Genomic DNA, 20,117 nt, shown 5'->3' on the forward strand with positions numbered 1-20,117 from the left:
CTCATCACCCCTTATGGCTGCTCCTATCACCAGTACAAAATCTGCCCGTCTATTGGTTCCCAGCTCACTGGCCACTTTTCTTTGATTTTTTTTTTACCTGGCTTTATCCTCACCAGCCTGCAGACGTAACCAGCCATTTCTTTCCCTCACCCCTCCCTGTGTTGCATAATTTACCACTGAATTATAGTTGTCCCTATAATGTTCACCGACGTGTGAGTGGGTTATTTTGGAGCTCCTGGTAGTCAAGGTACCTGAGTCTCTGGGACCTGGTCTCAGGCTTCCAGTGGGTCTCCCAGGGCATCGTGCCCAGGGCTGAGTGCAGAGAAGATGCTCAAAGCCAACTTGTTGGTTGAAGTGAGGATGTGATGGTGACCAGGCAGCCAGGGAAACTGGGAGCAGGTCCCCGCACCCACCTTGGCCAAATCACACACGCTCTGGATGGCTTCCTCGCTGGGAAACAGACTGGGAATGTCTACAGTAGTGTCTCCATCCCCCGAGGGCTTCAAGGATTAGAGGTTGCATGCTTGTGTAGAGTACCCAGCGAGGCATTCGGTCACAGTGGTTATGAGTAGGTTGTCCCTTTGGTGCCGTGAGGCCACTAAAGCCAATGCCCCAGGAGCTCCCAGGGAGCAGGTGTGAGCCCCACCACTTAGGTCACGACTGGGCTCAGGGGAGCCAGACGAGGAAGTAAGGGGGAGGTTTCAGACTTTCCCGGGCACCCACAGAATCTTCTCGTGGGCACACAGCTCGGCCTCTCCACCCTGTCCCCACACTTAAAAGGAGCACTGTCACTTGTGTGTCCCTAGCACAGCCTTTTCTGCTGCAGGCCGATTCCCATATACTCCAAGCGTGATTTTCCCAGGCTTCTAATCGGTTTCCATGCCTTGATCTGGGCCCTGCGTGTCCCTTTACAGTGTGGAATCCGGACTTAACTCAGTACTTCCCAGGCCGGCCAGGGCCAAGGAGCACTGTGGCAGGCCCAGCCTCCTCGACCCGAGGACCCAGGCATCCCCACTCCCAGCCTTGCCTCTGCTGGCCTCGGGGCCTCCATTCGGACCCCGGCCCACTCTGCCTCACTCTTCCTCTTTATCTGCGGCTCCCAGCATGTATGCCTCTCTCTATCAGTGTATCGGGCCAGCATGCCTCATCTAAAGTGTATATATTACCTAATAAAATCCTTCTTATTTGGGATTATTGCATCAAATTTTAATTTCCTCACTCGAGCAGCGGCATGTCGACCTGCCCGTCAGTGAAGGACCGATAGAAGGTGAAAAGAGCGGATAAACTGCACAAATTACTGCCAGCTGATGCCTATCAGCCCTTTGACTGGAATTGACTGGAATTAAGGACTGAGAAATAGGATTTTCTGCCTCAGAATCTGCTGTGGCAGCTCTTGTCGGAAGTCCCCTGCAGCCCCCACGGGCCCCCTCCCCCCACGGGCGCCTCCCACCTCCTGAAGCAAACTGTGTCCACCTTTCAAGTCCTTAATCTTGTCATGGAACCGGGAAAGCAGTCCCAGGGGAGAGAGGTGGGCTGGGACCCCTGAGGCCCGGCAGAGCCTGATGGGTTATAGCTCCAGCTCCTGTCCTGGCCGGCTGCTTTGGAAAAGGCAGGCCACCCAGAAGGGAGACACAAGTTCCTTCTAGAGAAGTCTGAGCTCCTCTCAGCTCCGCCCCCGACTTCCCCCCCGCCAGTACCCAGACCTCGGAGGCAGGGGCTGTTTCGCACACCTCCCCCACCCCTGGCTTTGGCACACCTACTGGGCACAGAGCCCCGGGCCTGTCACCTCTGCCAGCCGTGGAGTCCCCCAGACCCACCTCAACCCAAGCCCTCCATTCCCCAGTCATCCGCACCCCACACTTTGGGACTTGAGACCAATTCTAGAACCCTCTGAGCCTCCGTTTCCTCACATATTCCCCCGCACTGGGGCTTGTGAGGAAAACGTGAGAGTACCTGTGTTGGGTGCCCAGCGCGGTGCTTGGCACAGAGTAGGTGTTTAACCAGTGCTAGCTCTCCCTGGGCTGTTAGCTGCTCTCTCTATAGGACACCCAGAAAACACCTTACCCATAGAATGCGTGGTAGGATTCTGGAGTGCTAGGGAATCTGAACGTGCCGAAGTCCTTTGGAACATCACATGCATGCGCACCCTACGGAGAGGCAACTCAGCTTGCATCAGATCTCACGGTGGTCCCCGTGAACAGTGACCGTCACGTCTATAGCATTTGCTGTGCGTCCTGGGTGCGGTTCTAAGTGCTTCGCAAATATCAGTTGCTCAGGGGTGGAGGCTGTCATGATACCCATTTTACAGATGGGGAAAACAAGGCAGCGAGAGATCAAGTAATTCACTCGAAGGGTTCGCAGCCCAGACAGCCTGGCACCAGTCAAACCCCGAACCCCGTCACCATACCGCTCTATCCACCGCCAGGAGCCGGGGCCCTGGGGGCCTGTGCCCCCTTAACCTCTCAGGGGAGCCTCCTTTCCCAGGAGGCCTCCTGCTTACAACATGGGTTCCTGTGACAGGAGGAGCCTCGTGGCAGGGTGGACCCTTCCCTGACCCTCCTGGGCCTTCCCACCTACTCTCCCAGCCAACCCCGCCCCTAGCTGGAGGGCCAGCCAGTTAGGGGCCTGGCTCTGGGCCGGGCAGGGGCCATGCTTCCCCATCCCCTCGTCTTTGGAAATAAGTTTCAGTATATTGAAAATATAATTACTGAGACTCCGAAACAAGAGCCGTGGGATCCCAAGAGCCCCCATTCCTCCCCGTTAATTCCTTCTCATAACATTTCCAGTCTTTGTGGCTGCACTTGTATTAAAAGCTCAGGGTTTTATTAAAAATGGATTTATTTACCCAAAAAGAGATGAAACCCCAAACTTTGTCAGGAGCCTGTTGGATCTCACTTCCCAGAAGCTCAGGTGTGGCTCTTCCTGGGGAGAGCCGGCCTCCTCGTCATCTCGTCCTGGATTGCCTGGCGGCCCCTCGGAGCCCCACCGGCAGCCCAGGGTGGGAGTGCCCGTGGGGAAGGTGCTCCCAGGACTCTTTGGCCACCAGGTCCCTTATTTGCATGGGCCACCACCGGCCCCGTTTCAGTCCTCCAGTGATCACTAGGCCCAGCTCAGCCCAGCCACTCCCGGATTGTATGCCCGGAGACCTGCGGTCGCACCTTGAGGTTTCTTGTTTAGTGACCTTCTGGAAAGGTGTTCTGGTAGCCTCGGGGCCCAGTTAACCTGGCAGGCTAGTCTGTGCCCTCAGCAGGCCAGGGACTGCCTGGGACCTGGGAACCCTCATACTGGAACACGTTTGGGGCCCAGGCCACGTGGGGCTCTAGAAAAGAGGGGGTTGTTCCCGTGTCCAGAAAGCCCGTCCTGGCACCCAAGACTCACACCGTTGGGACCTCCCCCTGGGGACAAATCCAGGCCCCCCCCATGTGAGGAGTGGCCCCCAGAAAGGCAGACACCCCCAAAAGTGCCCTATGTGGGGTGATACCGGGGGGAGCAGTTAGCATAGACTCTGCAAATCTGATGAATGCCTCCTGAATGACCCCCCCCACACACACACACACAGATGCCTGGGTTTGGGACCATTAACTGATGTTACAGGAGAAGAGTCTGTCATCAGACCAGAAAGCCCAAGAGAGCAAAGGCTAACAGGGTTGTTGTTGTTGTTGTTGTTGTTGTTTTAACCACTTTACTAACTTCTAGGAGCCTTTACTACACTAAGCCCAAGGGAAGGATGGGACATGTAAGTGGTCCCGAATGTGACATGAGCTAATGCTTGTGAAGTGCTTAGGTTGGTGCCTGCCACATCACAGGGACTTTCATAAATGACAGCGTCATTATCACAGAAGCTGGTAGACAGGCAGTGTTGCCTGGAGGGCAAGAGCATTTTGGAGGCAAAGTATCTGACTTTGAACCCTGGTTTCACCATTCATTCGTTGCAACGGGACCACGGCCAGGCCCCGTAACTCGAGTTCCTCGGTTTGCTCATCCGGAAAATGGGGCTACTGGGGTACGTGTGAGGGGGAAACGAGTTCCTAGCAGGCGTTTGCCGCAGCAGAGTGAGTGCTTGAGAAAGAACAGCACCTGCCTTAGCGGGAACTTCCTGGGCTCTGACCCCCTTTGAGTCCTCAGAACCCACCTGGGGAGATGCTCATTTAATGATGTCTTTCTCTGACTTGGTAACAGTCTATTTCCCCCCAGGGGGTGTCGTCAGAGCTCTGGGATCCCTTATCCCAGCGGGGGGGGGGGGGGGCCAAGGAGGGAGCCACATCTGCTTTCTGCACGGCCTTGGCCTCGGGGCAATGGCCGTGTTTCTCCTGGAACGTTCTCGCCTTCCCTCAGCCCATCCTAGAGGTGTTCCAGATTGCTGCATACCTGGGCCCAGGAGAGGATGGAGGGAGAGCTGTGCAGGGGCAGCACTGCCCCGAGTGGGTGAGGTGGTGAATGCCCCTTCTGTGTCTGGAGGGGAGGTGTCTCGCTCCCGGGCCCCCCTCCCCCTCAGAGGGCCTCCGTGTCAGAGAACAAGACTCTCTCCACAGGAGAAGGTGTTCAGGAGCACGTGGCCTACAGACTTCACCCTCTAGCTGACGAGCAGCAAATGAGTGAGAGGCAGCATATCAAGGCCACAAGAGTTCATCATTAGACATGTAAATGCCAGGGTTGACATTTCCCTAGGGGATGGGGACAGGGCTGTCCTGCTCATTATTTATATTTTTTTTTCTTTTTAACGTTTATTCATTTTTGAGAGACAGAGAGGGACAGAACGTGAGCAGAGGAGGGGCAGAGAGAGAGGGAGACACAGAATCCAAAGCAGGCTCCCGGCTCTGAGCTGTCAGCACAACGCGGGGCTCGACGTGGGGCTCGAACCCACAAACCGCGAGATCATGACCTGAGCCGAAGTCGGACGCTTAACTGACTGAGCCACCCAGGCGCCCCTGTCCTCCTCATTATTAACCAGGGAGAACTGTAGCCCAGACGAGAATCTCAGGCTGGCATGGTGGACAGGCTTGGCTGGCCAGACAATGGTGTGCTAGGGCCTGGAGGCTAAGGTGAAGGTTGCCGTGGGCAAGGGACGACCCAGCAAGTGGTGGTGGTGGTGAAATGAGAATCGTCTTGTATACGTTCATTCATTCAATCAGCCAACCGACCCATCAACTGACATGTGAATGTGCCCATTATATGACAGGATCTCTTCCTGGAGAGTCTTATGGCTCCAGGCCTCTGCCTGTGCTGCCTAGTTTGCCTTCCGGATCATTTTCTCTCCCTGGAAAACTACTCATTTCTCATGACCCGTCAAAATGTTGCTGCCTGTATAACCCTTTGCCAGCACCTCCAGGTGGACTTCTGCATTTTGGGGTACATTTCTGCATCTAAGCACCCTAATGTGTGTATAGCAGTGCCTGTGAATCTGTCTGCGACCCCTCCCCATAGACTGTGTACTCCCTAAAAGCGGGGACCCCCGAGTCCTCATGCTGGTGGTCCCAGAACCTGGCTCCTTCTCCCCCATTGCTGCAGGGAGGATGAACAGGGTGTGCGACACAGCCATTTGAGGCAGGAACCGCTGGTGGTACTGCTGGACAGGGCGTGGTTCATAGGGCCTTGGTGGCCTCCCGGGTCATCCCTAGAGATACTCACTTTCAGGATTTATGATGCTTTCGTTAGTAGAGTAATTGATCCATGTTCTCCTTTACTGAAGTCCTAGTGAAAGCAAGGTCCCAGGGTTATTGCTGTTACCCGTACTAAGGTGGGACAACTGACACCAGAAAGGTGCAGCAACCCTCCTGACGTCCCACAGCAATTTGATGGGTGGTTGAGAAAGAGATGAGATCTCTTGTCCCCCAGCTGGATGCTCTTCTTTCCTGGATGGTCACACCAGATGGAGGGAGATGGGGAGGCGGAGAGAGAATGATAGCATCAGCAAGATTGGGCCTCCCCATGGGACTCTGAGGTGTTTGCCAAGGCCTCAGTGTTATGTCCCCAGGGTGATGGGGACAGCCGAGACCTGAGCACTCAGCAGCTACTTCCTAGGCTGGCCTTGCAACAGGGAGGCCACCCAGGGGGGTGGACAACCAAACTCAGGTCCCTCCTCTCTCCTGCCCAGGGCACAACCGTTCGAGTTATCACTGCCATTGACCAGGATAAAGGACGTCCCCGGGGGATTGGCTACACCATTGTCTCAGGTAAGTCCTTGGGAAGGGAACTGAGTGGATGAAGGAGGGAGGAGCCAGGAAGGAGGAGAGGTGCTTGGGACTGAGGCTAAGGTGTTGGGGGCTGCTGGGGTGGTGTCGGGTGACAGGAGTGTGTGCCACTGTCCAAGGTCCGAGACATGTGAGCACTTTGGGGCTCCGAGCCCAGGTCATTGGGGACTCCCATCTAACCTCCTTCAGTGCTCTGTTTTTCTTTGTTTTCTTTTCTGACTTGATGAAAGGGTGACATTTGTACATCATTTTAGAATGAATAGAGCTACACCTCAGCTGATTTCATGCTCCCATCACATTTCTGAGCATTGGGAGTTCATGTCTGGTCGCAAGGGAGGCACAGAGCCCCTCCTCTCCCACCCGCTCTCTCGGTTGAGCGGAATGGAGACTGGCTACAAAGAAGGTTCTGGGAGATGGCGTCCCTGACCTCATATCCCCACCCAAAGACAGATCATGTAGCAGCTCCATTTGGCTGTCCCAGCACTGGGTGGCTTTGGAGAGAGGGAGCCGGTGACAGGCCCATGAGAGGCTGCTCACTCACGCACACTCTCCGGCTCTGTCCCTGTGTACCCTGCCCACCACACATGTGGCCTCCTTCCCTGCCCACTGGTCCGTGAAGGGTCAGCCTAGTGCATGTGGGCAGGCCAGACTGATGGCCAGGAGGATGGCAGGCCACCAGGCCAGTGTCTACCCCGGCGCCTCTCCTGACCACACCTCCACAACAGAGAGCAACATTTTGGGGACATATTTTCCCTAAAACTCAAAAGACACCAAGGTGTAATGATGACGAACGTAGAGGATGGAGTCTCGTGAGTGTATTGCCTTGGGATGGTCTCCATACCTCAGTTTCTCAAACATAAAATGGGAGCAGTAGGAGTACCTACCTTGGATGGTTAAGGGTCAGAAGACTTAATATATGTAAAGAACCCAGTTAATGGATCTAAGGTCCTTTATAAGTGTCAGTTGCTGTTATTATTTTTATTGCTAGCAGCCAATAATAACCTTGCAAAGTTGGGGATTAGCTGGTGGGAAGAAGCACCCCCCATCCTCAGGAACGCAGGAAATCAGGAGCATTGTGGGTTCCCTGTGATCTGCAGCTGCTGGCATGACTACCATTGTGTCTTCCAGCCCAGGACCCAAAGCAAATTCCACCCCAGCTCATGTGGTCAGCAGCAGCATAGATTCGGGCCTCTCTTCCCCCACCCCACTTCCTCCCCATTCTGGTGCCCCACACAAGACTCAGCAGAGTAAACACCAATATGGACTTGTGGAAGGAAGGAAGGGAGGGAGGGAGGGAGGGAGGGAGGGAGGAAGGAAGGAAGGAAGGAAGGAAGGAAGGTAGGTGACTCCAGGGTAGTGGGTTTTCAAATTCCAGAATGCCCAAGGATCACCTGGGGCTCCTACCAAAAATAGAGTCCTTGGCACCCATGGAGAGTTTCATGCTATGGAACTAGGGTGGGGCCCAGGAATGGTCCTTTCTCACAGTGCCCCAGGTGCAGATGGTCCTAAGGCCAGGGTGTGGGAAAGCTAGTCCTAGGAAGGAAACCGTTCTGCAGGAAGGCAGAGTCCCCCCCCCCCAGAATTTGGGGGCCCTCTCCCACTGAGCAGAGGAGGGAGGCCCATGCTGGTGTTGGTCTCCTTTATGAGTTTTTCAATTTGGGAAGCAAATCAAGTGCCTCCCAGGGGCAAGGGGCTTGTGCTGGAGAGCTGCAGAAACACCGGTGAGCCCCAAAGATGATAGTTGAGGGGTCAAGATAAGGTAACAGCATGAAGGGGACACCAGGCTGGGTGGGGGATTGTCTCCTCATCTCATTGCCTGTGTGCTGGTTCCAGACATACCCCCGCCTGGATGAGGCGGGGAGCAAGGAGCCAGGAGCTAGCCTGCAGTCACGGCCAGACGGGAAATTCTTGCAGTGACACTGAAAGGCCATCCTCCAGGGTGTTGGTCCATTCCAGGTTCATGCTGGGTGCTAGGCCACCAGCCTCAGACCCTGAGGCCCTCTCCAGCCTTCAAAGATGGCCCCAGCCAGCTCTCCCTCCTCACCCCATCCCCTGGGAGCAGGAGGCTGGAGGGCAGAGCTGCTGAGCCTTGGGTGTCTGAGCTGGGCTCTGGAATCTGAAGTCTGGGGCCAATTGCCTGTGGTAGCATCCTATGAGATTTCCAGGGGCATGCTCTCCTGGGCCAGGTCCCCAAGTATGAACCGTAGGATGAGAAAGGAAACCCGGAATGTGAAACTACAGGTAGGCGATGTGTGTAAAGGTGGGGGCAGGAGGCAGAAACTTCTGGAAGGCCTGGAGCACTTAGCGTAGCTTTATAGGATTCCCACTGCCAGCAAAGATGTGCTTTGAGGGCTTTTTTAGAAAGGTTGACAAATGGGTTTCCTCTCACATGCCAACTGTGATTGATTGGTAATGGCTGCCTGAAGAGGACCCGTGAAGCCAAGCAGGCTCAGTGCGGTACTCAATTGGTAGAGCCTGTTACTGATGTGGAAAGAGAGAGGGCAGCACGTGCAGCAAATAGTTGCCATCCTTGCCAAGATAGCACTTGGACTTCGCTTATAGGGTGGCCTTGATGGTCCTTTAACTCCTTCATGGGTGTTTGTCGCCACAAAACCCGCAGCCCCACCCAAATCCTTTTCAGGCAGCTGGAGGAAAACGTTTCCCTTTTCCTTCCCTCCCGATCCTGCTGCCCACCTGCCTGTTCCTGCCCGCCCTTCTCTGGCCCTGGGATGGCATGGTCCTCCTGCAACCTGGCCTCACTGTGAGCCTAAAGCAGGCAGACCAGCAGAAGGGCGAAGTCCCCCAGGGGAACAGGAGACTGAAAGCTAGGATGTGGCCTCAACTCTACTTCATTTGACCACCATAGACACTGCTGCAAAGCACATTGTCTCCCAAGGATCTGGCCTCACACACATGCCTTTCCAGTGATGTTAAGTCTCGGCCCTTCCCTGGGAGGCTCAGCCAGTGTCTGTTTGGCTTAAAGCAGGAAGAAGGAATGCCCCCAAGGGCATCTTCACATGGACTGCCCCAAGTTGGCCCTGAGTACCCTGTGGGAGCCTGCTTCAGCCCTCAATACTAGGGAGCCATTTTCATTTGAGAGGAAAAACAAGGGTCTTGGTGGCTCCTAGAGCCCGGTGTAAGTCCCGACAGCCACGGAGGGTGACCCAGTCTCTGGGCACCTCCAGAGCCTGGGAAGGGGGTGGCTCTGTCTGTATGTGGGTGGACACAAGTCTGAGCCCATGAGTGATCCATGGCGTGCGGTTAACCTGCTGGGCTCCTTGAGGCCCCCATCCCCTCTGGGCTGTTTATCAGCCCTGCAGCTGGGGGGATTTATGTCTGCACACCAGCGCTTTCGCCATTACTAATGACCCCTTTGTTTTGCCAAGAACAAAGAGGCCTTCAGAGGTAAGTTATGGCTCCATTGCCATCAATTTGTTCTCAGCCTCTTGTGGCCAAACTGAGACTGAAGAATGACAAGGTTCTTTTCCACAGAGGACCTGGCACAGGCCCCATCTGCTTCCTCAGCCTGCGCCTGGCCTGCCACTCACCAAGGGCATCACTTCCTTCAGGACCCGAGCAAAATGGGGCTCCCATCCCCAAAGGCCAGCCCAGCCCGGGGTCTCAACAGACACCTTCCTTTGCCAGATGGAGACAGTCCTGCTTCAAGGGGCAGCTGTGGCCCTCCCCATACAGAGCACTGGACTTGCAGTCCAGAGTTGTGGGTTCAAGGCCCAGCTCTGCCACCTGCAGCAGTGTGTCAGAGAAAGGCGTTTGACCCCTCTTAACCCCATAATCTTTAACCATGGTACAGGGTTAATAATCCCTATGGCAGATAAAATGGTGCCAGAGAGACTCTAAAGGGCCATAAAGTATTAAGCATTATTAATTATCAAGGAAAGATCAGGCCCAGGGGTCCTAGGAACTTCTATTCACTCATTTCTTCCTTCATCCATTTAAGTAGGGAAGCGGTTGAGAGGGCAGGTTCTGTGGCTGCTGTCCAGGGTGCTGACCGCTATCTGTGCTGGCCAGTACGGTTGCCCTGTGGCTACAGAGCTCTTGATATGTGGCTAGTCTGTAAGATAACCCAGGGGATTTTGAAGACTTATTATGCAAAACAGGTTATAAAGCATCTCATTAATAATGTCTTATATTGATGACATGTCGAAGTTATATTATTTTAGATAGACTGAGTGAAATACATATTATTAAAATTAATTTCATCTATTTTTTTTAATGTTGAATGTTTTTAATGTTTAATGGCTACTAGAGAATTTAAAATACCACATGTGGCTCACATCCTATTTGTGTGGGTAGCTCTATTCCAGAGTCAGACCGCCTTGCTCGCCTGCTACCACTAACTGTGTAACCTGCGTCAGTTTTTCAGTCTGTGAAATGGAAAGTACGAGTAGCCTGAGCCTCATAGGGAAGCTATGCACATACAGAGAGCAAAGACACATAAGTATGTAGAAGAGTGTCTGATTTTATAGTAAGTGCTCAACAAATGTGCGCTCTTGGCATCCACCCGCATTGGATCAAGGGTCTTCTCTGAGCCAAGAGCTGTGCTAATGTCCTGAGAATGTGTGGGACTGGAGGCACTGTCTCAGCCTCTGGAACCTGTAGGGTAGGTGGGGAAGCAGACTGAGATACGTGGGCTGCATCGGTAGCTATTGACATGGAGTGATGGCTCCCTGAAAGGTCCATTAGACTGTTCTCTCTACTTCTCTGTATGTTTGAAAATATCTGTAATAGGAAGTGAGGAAGAATCCATGGGAGGGGCCACCTCCCCCAGCCATCACTGGGGTGAGGACACTCACCGAGAAGAGATCATCTAAGCCGCCCCCCAACTGATGAGCAGGAACTACCCGGGAACTGTGGATTTAGGGTGTTACAGGCAGAGAGCACAGTGTTTACCAGGATCCCAGAGCAGCAGAGAGTGCGGTACATTTGTGGAACTGCAGTAATCCAGCACGGCTGAGCGCAGCCTGCAAGGGAGACCTTGGGGAGGGGAGGCCACAGAGGGAGGCAGGGCCCAGCCATGCAGGGTATGGAATGCCCAGCTCAGGAGAATGCCAGGCCTTGCTCCTGAGGGTGGTAGCAAGCCAGTTCTAGGGGTGGGTGGGTGGCAGGGCAGGGGGTGGTGGGAGATGTTGTTGAGGTGTGTTGTGTGAAGCTCCAGTGGTCAGACTGGAGCCAGTGGGCTGGAGGAGGGCAGGCAGAACAAGCAGGCCCAAGAGGAGGCTGCCGTGGTGTCCCCCAACTGGCTGTCACATTGGGAAGCTGAGATAGCAGAGCCAAAGGAGGATGAGGAGGCCGAGGTGACAGGAGGTGACTGATGGGGCAGGTGGCACAGGACCGGCCCACCGCCTGAGATACCTCTCGAGCCCCCTTGAGCAGGGAAATTGCTTACTTTAACATCTGACTATTGTTTGTTCCAGAGAGGAACCCTGTCTTCCTGTCTTCCACTTCAGAGTGGGTGACTGAAACTCTCAAAGGACCAGTTTCCCCAGCTTTTAATGGGGCCAGTCATATCTTTCTCACAGAGTTGTGAAAATAAGTATAAGTGAGGCCACTGTCTAAAATGGGCAGCGTTTGGTGAGTGTCACATAGGTCAGTTGCATGGTAGGCCCTCAAAAGAGGCCAACCATTTATTTCCCTCCTCCCTCAGGGAAGCAGGATGTGGCAGAGGCACGCAGGTGTCATGCTGCCCGAAGCCCGCATTCCTAGCCAAGGCCACTCTCACATGCTAGCAAGCTGGGCTCCCCCAGTGGCCAGGAGCCCAGGTTGAAGGCTTCCATCAGTCATCCCCAAGGGCACTGAGGATTCTGTCCTGCCGTCACCTTTCTGCAAATACCCAGAGTTTTTGTGGTTTCTCCATCCCCTGATGTAGGGAGCCCATCTACAAGAGGCTGTAGAGCAGCGGTTCTCAAAGTGAAGTGGGGGCCGTGGACCAGCAGCAGCAGCCCCTGAACTCTTGTTGGTCATGGGAGCTCTCAGGCCCCACCCTGGAACTACTGAATCAGATGCCCAGGGCAGGGGGCTTAAGGAGCCCTCCAGGTGGTTCTGACACCATCTGAATCCTTATTGGAAGCGTTTTCATTTTCCACACGTGCTAGACTGATGGGTTCTGTCATTTAATTCTCTCCTTCCTGTAACTGATGCTGAACGGACTCCTTTCCAGTGCCTGAGGTGTGAGGGTGTGGTGAACAAACCCTGGACAGCGCTTTCTACCATGTCCTGCCTTACAGCCTCTATCTCAGCCCAGCCACACCTTCCAGGCTACAGAAGCCCCGCCTCCCTCATCGTCCTTGCCTTGCAGGCCACGTCCCTTTTCCCATCACAGCCCTGCCTGCCTGGGCCTTCTGCAGCTCTGGAGTGTTCCCCAGGGTGAGGGGCAGGGAGAGCCATTTATTGGGTGCCTGCCATGTGCCAGGCACTGGCTGGACACATTTATCTCTCACAGCAGTCTGTGAGGGAGACGTTATTACTCCATTCTACACACAAGTAAAGTGAGGATCTGCGAGTACATAGACTGGCCAAGGGTCACAGCTACTAAGTGGAAGAACGTGAATTTTTTTTAATATTTAAAAAAAGTTTTTTAAATCTTTATTTTTGAGAGCGACAGACAGAGAGAGAGAGAGAGCATGGGAGGAAGAGAGAGAGAGGGAGACACAGAATCTGAAGCAGGCTCCAGGCTCCAAGCTGTCAGCACAGAGCCCAACGTGGGGGGCTCGAACTCATGAACCATGAGTCCATGACCTGAACCGAAGTCAGATACTCAACCAACTGAGCCACCAGGTGCTACTTTTTAATTTTTTTTATGTTTATTTTTGAGAGACAGTGCAAGCAGGGGAGGAGAAGAGAGAGAGGGAGGCACAAAATCTGAAGCAGGCTCCAGCCTCTGAGCTGTCAGTACAGAGCCTGATGTGGGGCTCGAACTCATGAACTATGAGATATGACCTGAGCCAATGTCAGACACTTAACCAACTGAGCCCCCCAGGCTCCCCAGAAGAACATGAATTTGAACCCATGTCCCTCGGGTTCCAGAATACATCCATTTTTCATGATGACAGTGGTCTTCAAAGTGTGGTCCCCAGACTGGTGGCATCAGCATCAACTTCTAATAATGGGAATTATTAGAAATTCAAAATTTTGCACCCCAGTCTAAGCCTACTGAATTGGAAATTCTGGGGGCAAGGCCAGGTGATGCTGAGGCTGCTGGTCTGGGGACGACACTCTGAGAAGCACTGGTCTGGAAAAGCATGTGTAGTCGATAAGGGCGATATCACCCGCAAGGAGGTAAAAGTGTGTTGTGGGGGGTGAAAAATTTTTACTCTGTTTATCAAGCACAGCTGTATATGTGCAGACATATCTGTGGTATTGGAATTTCACGAGGGGAAGCAGTTAGGAAAAAATATCTTAAATGGCTGGTAGCAGGGGCAATAATGAAAGGAAGGTTGAGAAACAGTGGCCTGGAATCGAGAATCAATGAGCAGTGTCAGGGCTGAAACCCCTCACTCCTGCTTGAAAGGCAGTGGCCTCACTTCCAGTCATGTTGGAGACTTGCCCAGGTATGTTAGTGAAGGACAAAGCCCTCACTTGCCAGTCCTTTGATCTTATGTCAATATTAACAAGTGAGGACGTTCCTTGAAAACACATTGAGTGCTTTGAAATGAAGGCTGCTTGTGTGTGAATGCACGTATGAGTATGGGTGTGCGTGTGCGTGTGTGTGTGTGTGTGTGTGTGTGTGTGTAGAGAGAATAGTCAAATACAGTCAGACTTGCTCAAGCTTACACATATGCCAATAACTGGACTGGGCCCCTGGCCGTGGCCTGGCAGGGGGTAGCTATCACAGGAGACCATATTTTGAAATACATCAAAGCCCTTGTGATTAAGAGGTCTGGTGTTTTTTCTCCCCCACCCCCCGAGAAGTGAAAACTTGGGAGAATCAGACCTGCCTTGGACCCCTGAATCTCATGCCACAGCCCCTGGCTTGGGATAGCATAGCGGGTGCCTGGAAGCACGTGAAACTTCAGGACATCTGGCTCGGCACAGGGCGAATGGCCCACCTGGCTGAGCCAAGAGGTGGCCAGGGAGAAGTGAAGGGCAGATCACAGACAGGTGGGGGTGGGAGCAGTTGGTACAGGGCATTGGAGGCAAAATGAGTGGGTTCTTGAGCAAGGCTGGGGGTGGGGAAGGGGAGCAGGGGGCCATCAGAAGATTCATCTTGTCTGGACGGATTGGAACAGGAGGCACGGGAACGAGGAATGATCTGCTAATAGACTGTCACACTAACTGGGTGGCAGGGGTGGTCATTGAGGAGATGTACGGGAAGGAAGGCAGCAGGCTCTGGTGATGTACTGAAAATAGAAGCACAAGAGAAGGAGGAGACAAAGAAGCTTCTAATCTCTGAGTCGAGGTTTCTGGGGTCCTGGTGGTGGCCTAGACAGAAAGGGGCATATTCATAAGGAAAGTTGATCTGTTTACACCTGTGATTGCTACCCTGGACGTACATCAGCACACATACCAGAATTTACTGATCGCGTACTGAGGCAGACATCACTAGCTGATTCCAGCACACTTTCCCGCCAGCCTAGACAGGCCACCAAGCCTTACCCAGCCCTCCAGAAGCCACTGACAGTTGGTAGGCACTCTCTCTAGAGCTGGAATGAATGTGTGCAAGGTGTATTCCTTTTGCAGCCCATGGCTTTTTCAAAACTATCTGGGGACAGTGCCTCTGGCAGGTTTTTTATGTGATTATACAAATACATTGGCACGTTATTTACAGTTCTGCCCCATCACCACACCTAAATGACAGTGATGAACCTCAGGAAAGCCTGTACTTCATTCTCCCCTTGATCTTTCTCCTTCCTCTCTTCAGGGGCGTGCTAACCAGCCGGCCTGTTCTTGCTCTCAGTGGCTCTCCTGTGCGCCCCTTTGTGATCAACCAGAGAAGTCTTTGCTCTTCCCCCCTCCTTTAAGGAGACCCTATGTGCTCTTTGCCAGGATCAGCAGTTTGCCCCTTGCTTCCCATGGATAACGTTGGTCAGCAGACTTTTGAGAAGTGTCATTGCCACTGGGTCTGAGACCCTCCCTTCCAGCTTCTTCTCTCTCTCACATCCTCTTCATGGGCAGGAGTCTGTCCTGTGCTCAGGATACTATAGAACCTCCTACGTATACTGTGGGAGGACCCCCCAAGATCTCCCTCTTAGGCCCAACTCGAACCTCTTCTGCTACAGGTCGGGTCCACCTCCCTAGCTGGGCAGGGAATGGACCTCAGCTCAGCTCAGGGAACCACGTCTCTGGGGTCTGGCAGACCAGTCACGGCTGGAGGTTGCTCACAGGGGCTGGAGGTTATCCTAGCTCTTGGCTGGAGGTTGTTTGGCAGGGAGGTTCTAGTCCGGTTTCCCTATGTCAACAAGCATTTGTCTTTTTAACAAAGTTGACCCTTTTCTACTTTTCCTCATCTGTAGGGTAACTGCTTTGTATTGGACTTCCAGGGCTTTGAGACCTTTGGGGAATTATGAAATTAGCCACCATTTATTTTGCATTCTCTTTCTGTATTACCTCAAGCACAGGGAACTGATTCAGACATAATTCTTGGATCATGATCAACATTGGTCTATGTTGGCCCTCTTTAGTTTCATTATTAATTTTTATTTAAAAAAATTTTAATGTTTATTTTTGAGAGACAGAGACAGACTGCGAGCAGGCAAGGGGCAGAGAGAGAGGGAGACACAGAATCCGAAGCAGACTCCCGGCTCTGAGCTGTCAGCACGGAGCCTGACGCGGGGCTCGAACTCACGAGCTGTGAGATCACGACCTGAGCCAAAGTGAGACGCTTAACCGACTGAGCCACCCAGACCGCCCCTCATTACTAATTTTTAATGACACTAATTTTTAATGAAATTTTTAATGACCCCCCAACCAACCCAAGAGCTCAGCTGTCACCCATACCTCACATCTGGCTCTGTTCCTCCCCATCCCTATAGCCTTATCTTTGAATCTTGTGTTTTTTTCATTCCCTTGCTTTTAAGAACTATTTTGTCACATATAAATGGATCACATGTTGTTTGGGTTTAGTTGTCTTTGAACCTTACTTAAAAAGTGTCATGTTATGCATGGTCTCCAGGGACTTATGTTTTCTACCCAATATTATGTATCTGAGATTCAGTCATATTTTTTTTTTGTGTAGGTATCATTTGCTCATTTTTATTACTGCACATTATTCTATCGTGTGAAAATACCCCAGGCAATCCACGTTCCTATCGATGGGTGCATGCATTGATTGCTGCTATTACAAACCGTGCTGCTACGGACAACATCTTGTATGTCTGTATGTCACAGAACATGTGTGAGAGTTGCCTTGGGCCAGACATCATCTCTGACCCTCACCATCACTCAAGGATGTGGCTGACCAGAGCCATTTACAAACAAGGAAACAGCTCACGTGCTTAGGGTCATGCAGCGCCTAAGTGGTGGACGCAGGATTCGTATCTAGATCCTTCTGCTTCCAAAGTCCACATTCTTTCTGCCATCCTTTACTGTTCCGCCTGGGAAATGAAGTAATTCCTGTCCACCCACTGGTCTGTGTGTGGACTAGAATCCCAGGATTCGTTCACACAGTTAACCGTGAATATTGATTGAGTGCCTACCGTGGGCCAGGCTTCATGTTAGACCAATGGCGAAGTGAAAGCCACTGTCACTGCCCCCGTGGAGCTCATGTCCCACTGGGAAGGAGGGGAACTAAATAAGTCTGCAGAGGCGGTGCCTGGTGGCTGGGGAGGAAATACCGGGTGAGGAGAAGGGAGAGGGACCGTCTGGAAGGGGGTCAGGAGGGCTGGGCTAGGCAGGTTGTTGTGCTTGACTCAGGACCCGCCCTACGCCACCCCCTCCCCACCCCCCGCAGGCTGTGGGCATTGGAGGAGACTTTGCCCCTCCCCTCAGAAAAGGTCTCAAATACCTTTTGGGGGCTTTGAACCTGAGATGAGCCCTCTAAGCAGCTCAGATTCCCAGCTCCCTTTTTCATCTCACTCCCTGGATGACTGCTCAGCTTTCAAGGCAGCCCCCAGCCGGGGCTAATCTGAAATAAAAGTTTTTATTTATCTAGCTTGATACCTGGTGCAAGGTTAAATCATACAAGAGAAAAAGCAATAAAAGAGAAAGATTAAGCGAAAGGCGCCGTCTTAGGCATGCCCTTTTGCAATATGGTTACAAAGATATTAAGCCTGAAGTCGCCCAACAACCCCACGCTGCGGTTCCCAGTCTCTCTGGGCTCAGCTCGGCAGGGCAGGCGGGGCGGAAGGAGGAGGAGCGGACGGGGTGGGGGGCGCAGGAGGGGGCCGCCCTGGGGCTCCCCGACTGGGTAAGTAAGCAGAGGGAGTTCTAGGAGCTCAGCCCATCACCATCTCCTACCCCCACACAGCTCTGATTCATGACTTCCCGGGGGAACAGAACCATTGCATCTGCCCCTTCGTTCCTGTCAGCATATCCACGTCTTCAGTGTTTTACTTCGTGCCGGCTACGGGCAGGGCACCCCAGGGAGAGAGGGTCTTAGACCCGGTGCTCCTCCCGGCCAGCCTGGGCTCCAGGGGCGGGTGACCCCGAGCAGGTCGCTTCTCCTGTTTGTGCCTCGGTCTCCTCATCTGTAAAATGGGAATGTTAACGGGGTGAACATTAGCCAAAACATTATCGTCTGGTGACAGGCACAGACAGGAAAAGATACTAGCGTTGCTCAGCATGTAGGTGGGAAGGGAGTCTCTAAAAATACAAAAGTCATTGGCTCGTGCCTGTCTCCCCTGCCTGCAAAACCTAACACTTCAGCTCTCTGTAAAATCCCCAAGTGTCGCAGGGGCCCCTGGAGGAGGGGGGGTGGTGGAGGGGAGAGGGTGAGGGAGGCAGTTCCCATGTGCTATATGATTGACCTGGTCTTTTGCCCCTGACCCCTTGCGGGTATCCCCTGCACCAAGATGGAGGTGAGTGACTCACCAGGGCCCCTGCTGGCAGCGCCTTCCACAGCCGTTGGAACGGCCCAGCTTCCCTTAGACGCGCCATGACCCGGAACCAAAATGGATCGTGGGCAGAGACGGGCTGCTTCTCCTCCCCTAGCGCAGCTGTGCTCGGGATGTGGGCCCCATGGCACCCCTGCTTGAGTCCCTGTGCACCGCCTGCCCCACCCCTGTAAACAGCTCCTCCAACTCCAGCCTGCAGTCCTCCTCTCTGTAGGGCCCAGACAGGGACACGGGGACACCACGCCACCCTCCCCACTCCCGTCCCTCCCACAGAACCGTGTTTTAAAGCAATTTAAAACAAGAAAGGGAAGGGAAGGGACCTTTCTTTTAGCCAGAATGTCAGCCACTGAAAGCCCACCCACCAGGTCACTTGGACATGTCCAGTTTGGGCCCCAGGGAGAACCCAACTGCACAAGTGATTCATCAGGAAAGCTTAAAGCAGAGCGTGTATAACAGATGCCTCGGGAGGTCAGAAAAGGGTTTGTTCTCTGAGAAGACAGCCGTCTTGCGATGATTTGGAGACTGTGAGGAAGGGAATTGTCACCAGCCAGGGCAGGGAGGGTGTGAGCCCACAGGCAGGGGACTTCCTCTTCCGCCCTAACACCCTCTTACGGCATTGGGACTCACACTGGAGAGCTCTGAAAGCCAGACTAAGGAGCAGCCGTGATCAGTAATAATAGCTAGCAGTTCGTGAATGCTTAGGAAGTAACCCACATGCTTCGTCGGCATCCACTCTTTTAGTCCTGCCAGGAACCCCAGGAGGTGGGTACTAACTATCGTTGTCGTCCCCTTTTACGGATGAGGAAACTGAGGCCCGGTTGCCCAAGGTCACATGGCCGGTGGGAGGAAGAGCAGGCTGGCTCCACAACCTGTACCTCTCCAGGAGCCCTGGCCTCACTGCCCCCTGCCCGTTCTGAGCACCTGTTGGGGCTGCCGAGGTTTGAGAACCACCAGACCTACCTCTGGGCTCAGCCGTCTCGCTGTGCCCCGCGGCCTCTCTGCCTCTCCACCTCTCTGTCAAGTGCTCCGCCCTAGTCAATTAACTAGCTGCCCCATTCAAATATTTGACCAATGTCCTGGAAACAGAGATTTCAGGGCAGATACTTTCAGACATTGATTGAAGTGAACAAACACTCTGGCACAGAATGAATTTATTGTTCTCACGGTCTCCTGCCGCGCTGTGCTCCATCCCGGCCCCCCACCCCAGAAGGCACTGCTTTCGTGGGGGGAAAGCGAGGTGGGATCAGGCTGCCTCAGTTTTCCAGCTCACGCCCCTCCCACCCGCTCCTGCTGGAGGTGCAGGAAGATACCCCACTTTGAGGGACCACATCAATGAGGCGCTTTTGAATCAGTGCAAATACAGGCTGAAGGGCACTTCACAACAGCGTCCGGCATAGCAAGGGTTATTTTAAAGGTGCCAGTGGCTGATTTTTCTTCATAAGGGTGGCGGGGGTCTTTAGTTCCACGAGAGCAATTTAGGTGAGACTTAAGGAAGCGTTTTGCAAATGAGGACTTGAGGTCCTGGGGTGTTGTTGGTCCTCTAGAAGTCTGCAGGGACGGGAGAGTTGCCCGCTCACGACTCAGCAGATGCTTAGCAAAGTCTTGAGCTAACCTCCCTGCTTGGCCATCCTGGGGAGACAGGCTCTAGAATGGAAGCTGGAAATGGAAAACCCTTCCGTCGGGAAGCTTTGAGGAGTTGTGGGGAGGTGACCTATGAGAAGTCGATCATCCGTCCACAGAGCACCCACCGAGCAGCAAGTGTTGTCAGTGAGTCCTTAGAAAGATCCGAGGAGGGTGGGCAGTGCTAGGGGGCTGGGGCTGGGGCGAGGGCAGCGGCTTCCCCACATGCTGATCCCCCAGAGAGGTGATTTTAAGTGGTGCACGGGTGGGGCGTGAAATGACATCGAAGCACACAGCG

General features: G+C 53.4%; 1 protein-coding gene across 1 annotated transcript in view; it reads left to right on the forward strand.

Annotated features, from left to right (window-relative positions):
* The window catches only part of CDH23 (cadherin related 23), a 365,372-nt gene that overhangs the window by 136,116 nt on the left and 209,139 nt on the right, over window positions 1-20,117 (forward strand). Inside the window, 1 exon segment of the mRNA XM_042960117.1 lies at window positions 6,095-6,173. Coding sequence (XP_042816051.1) covers window positions 6,095-6,173 — 79 coding nt within the window.

This window comes from Panthera tigris, chromosome D2 (assembly GCF_018350195.1).
Source record: "Panthera tigris isolate Pti1 chromosome D2, P.tigris_Pti1_mat1.1, whole genome shotgun sequence".
NCBI classification, from domain to species: Eukaryota; Metazoa; Chordata; class Mammalia; order Carnivora; family Felidae; genus Panthera; species Panthera tigris.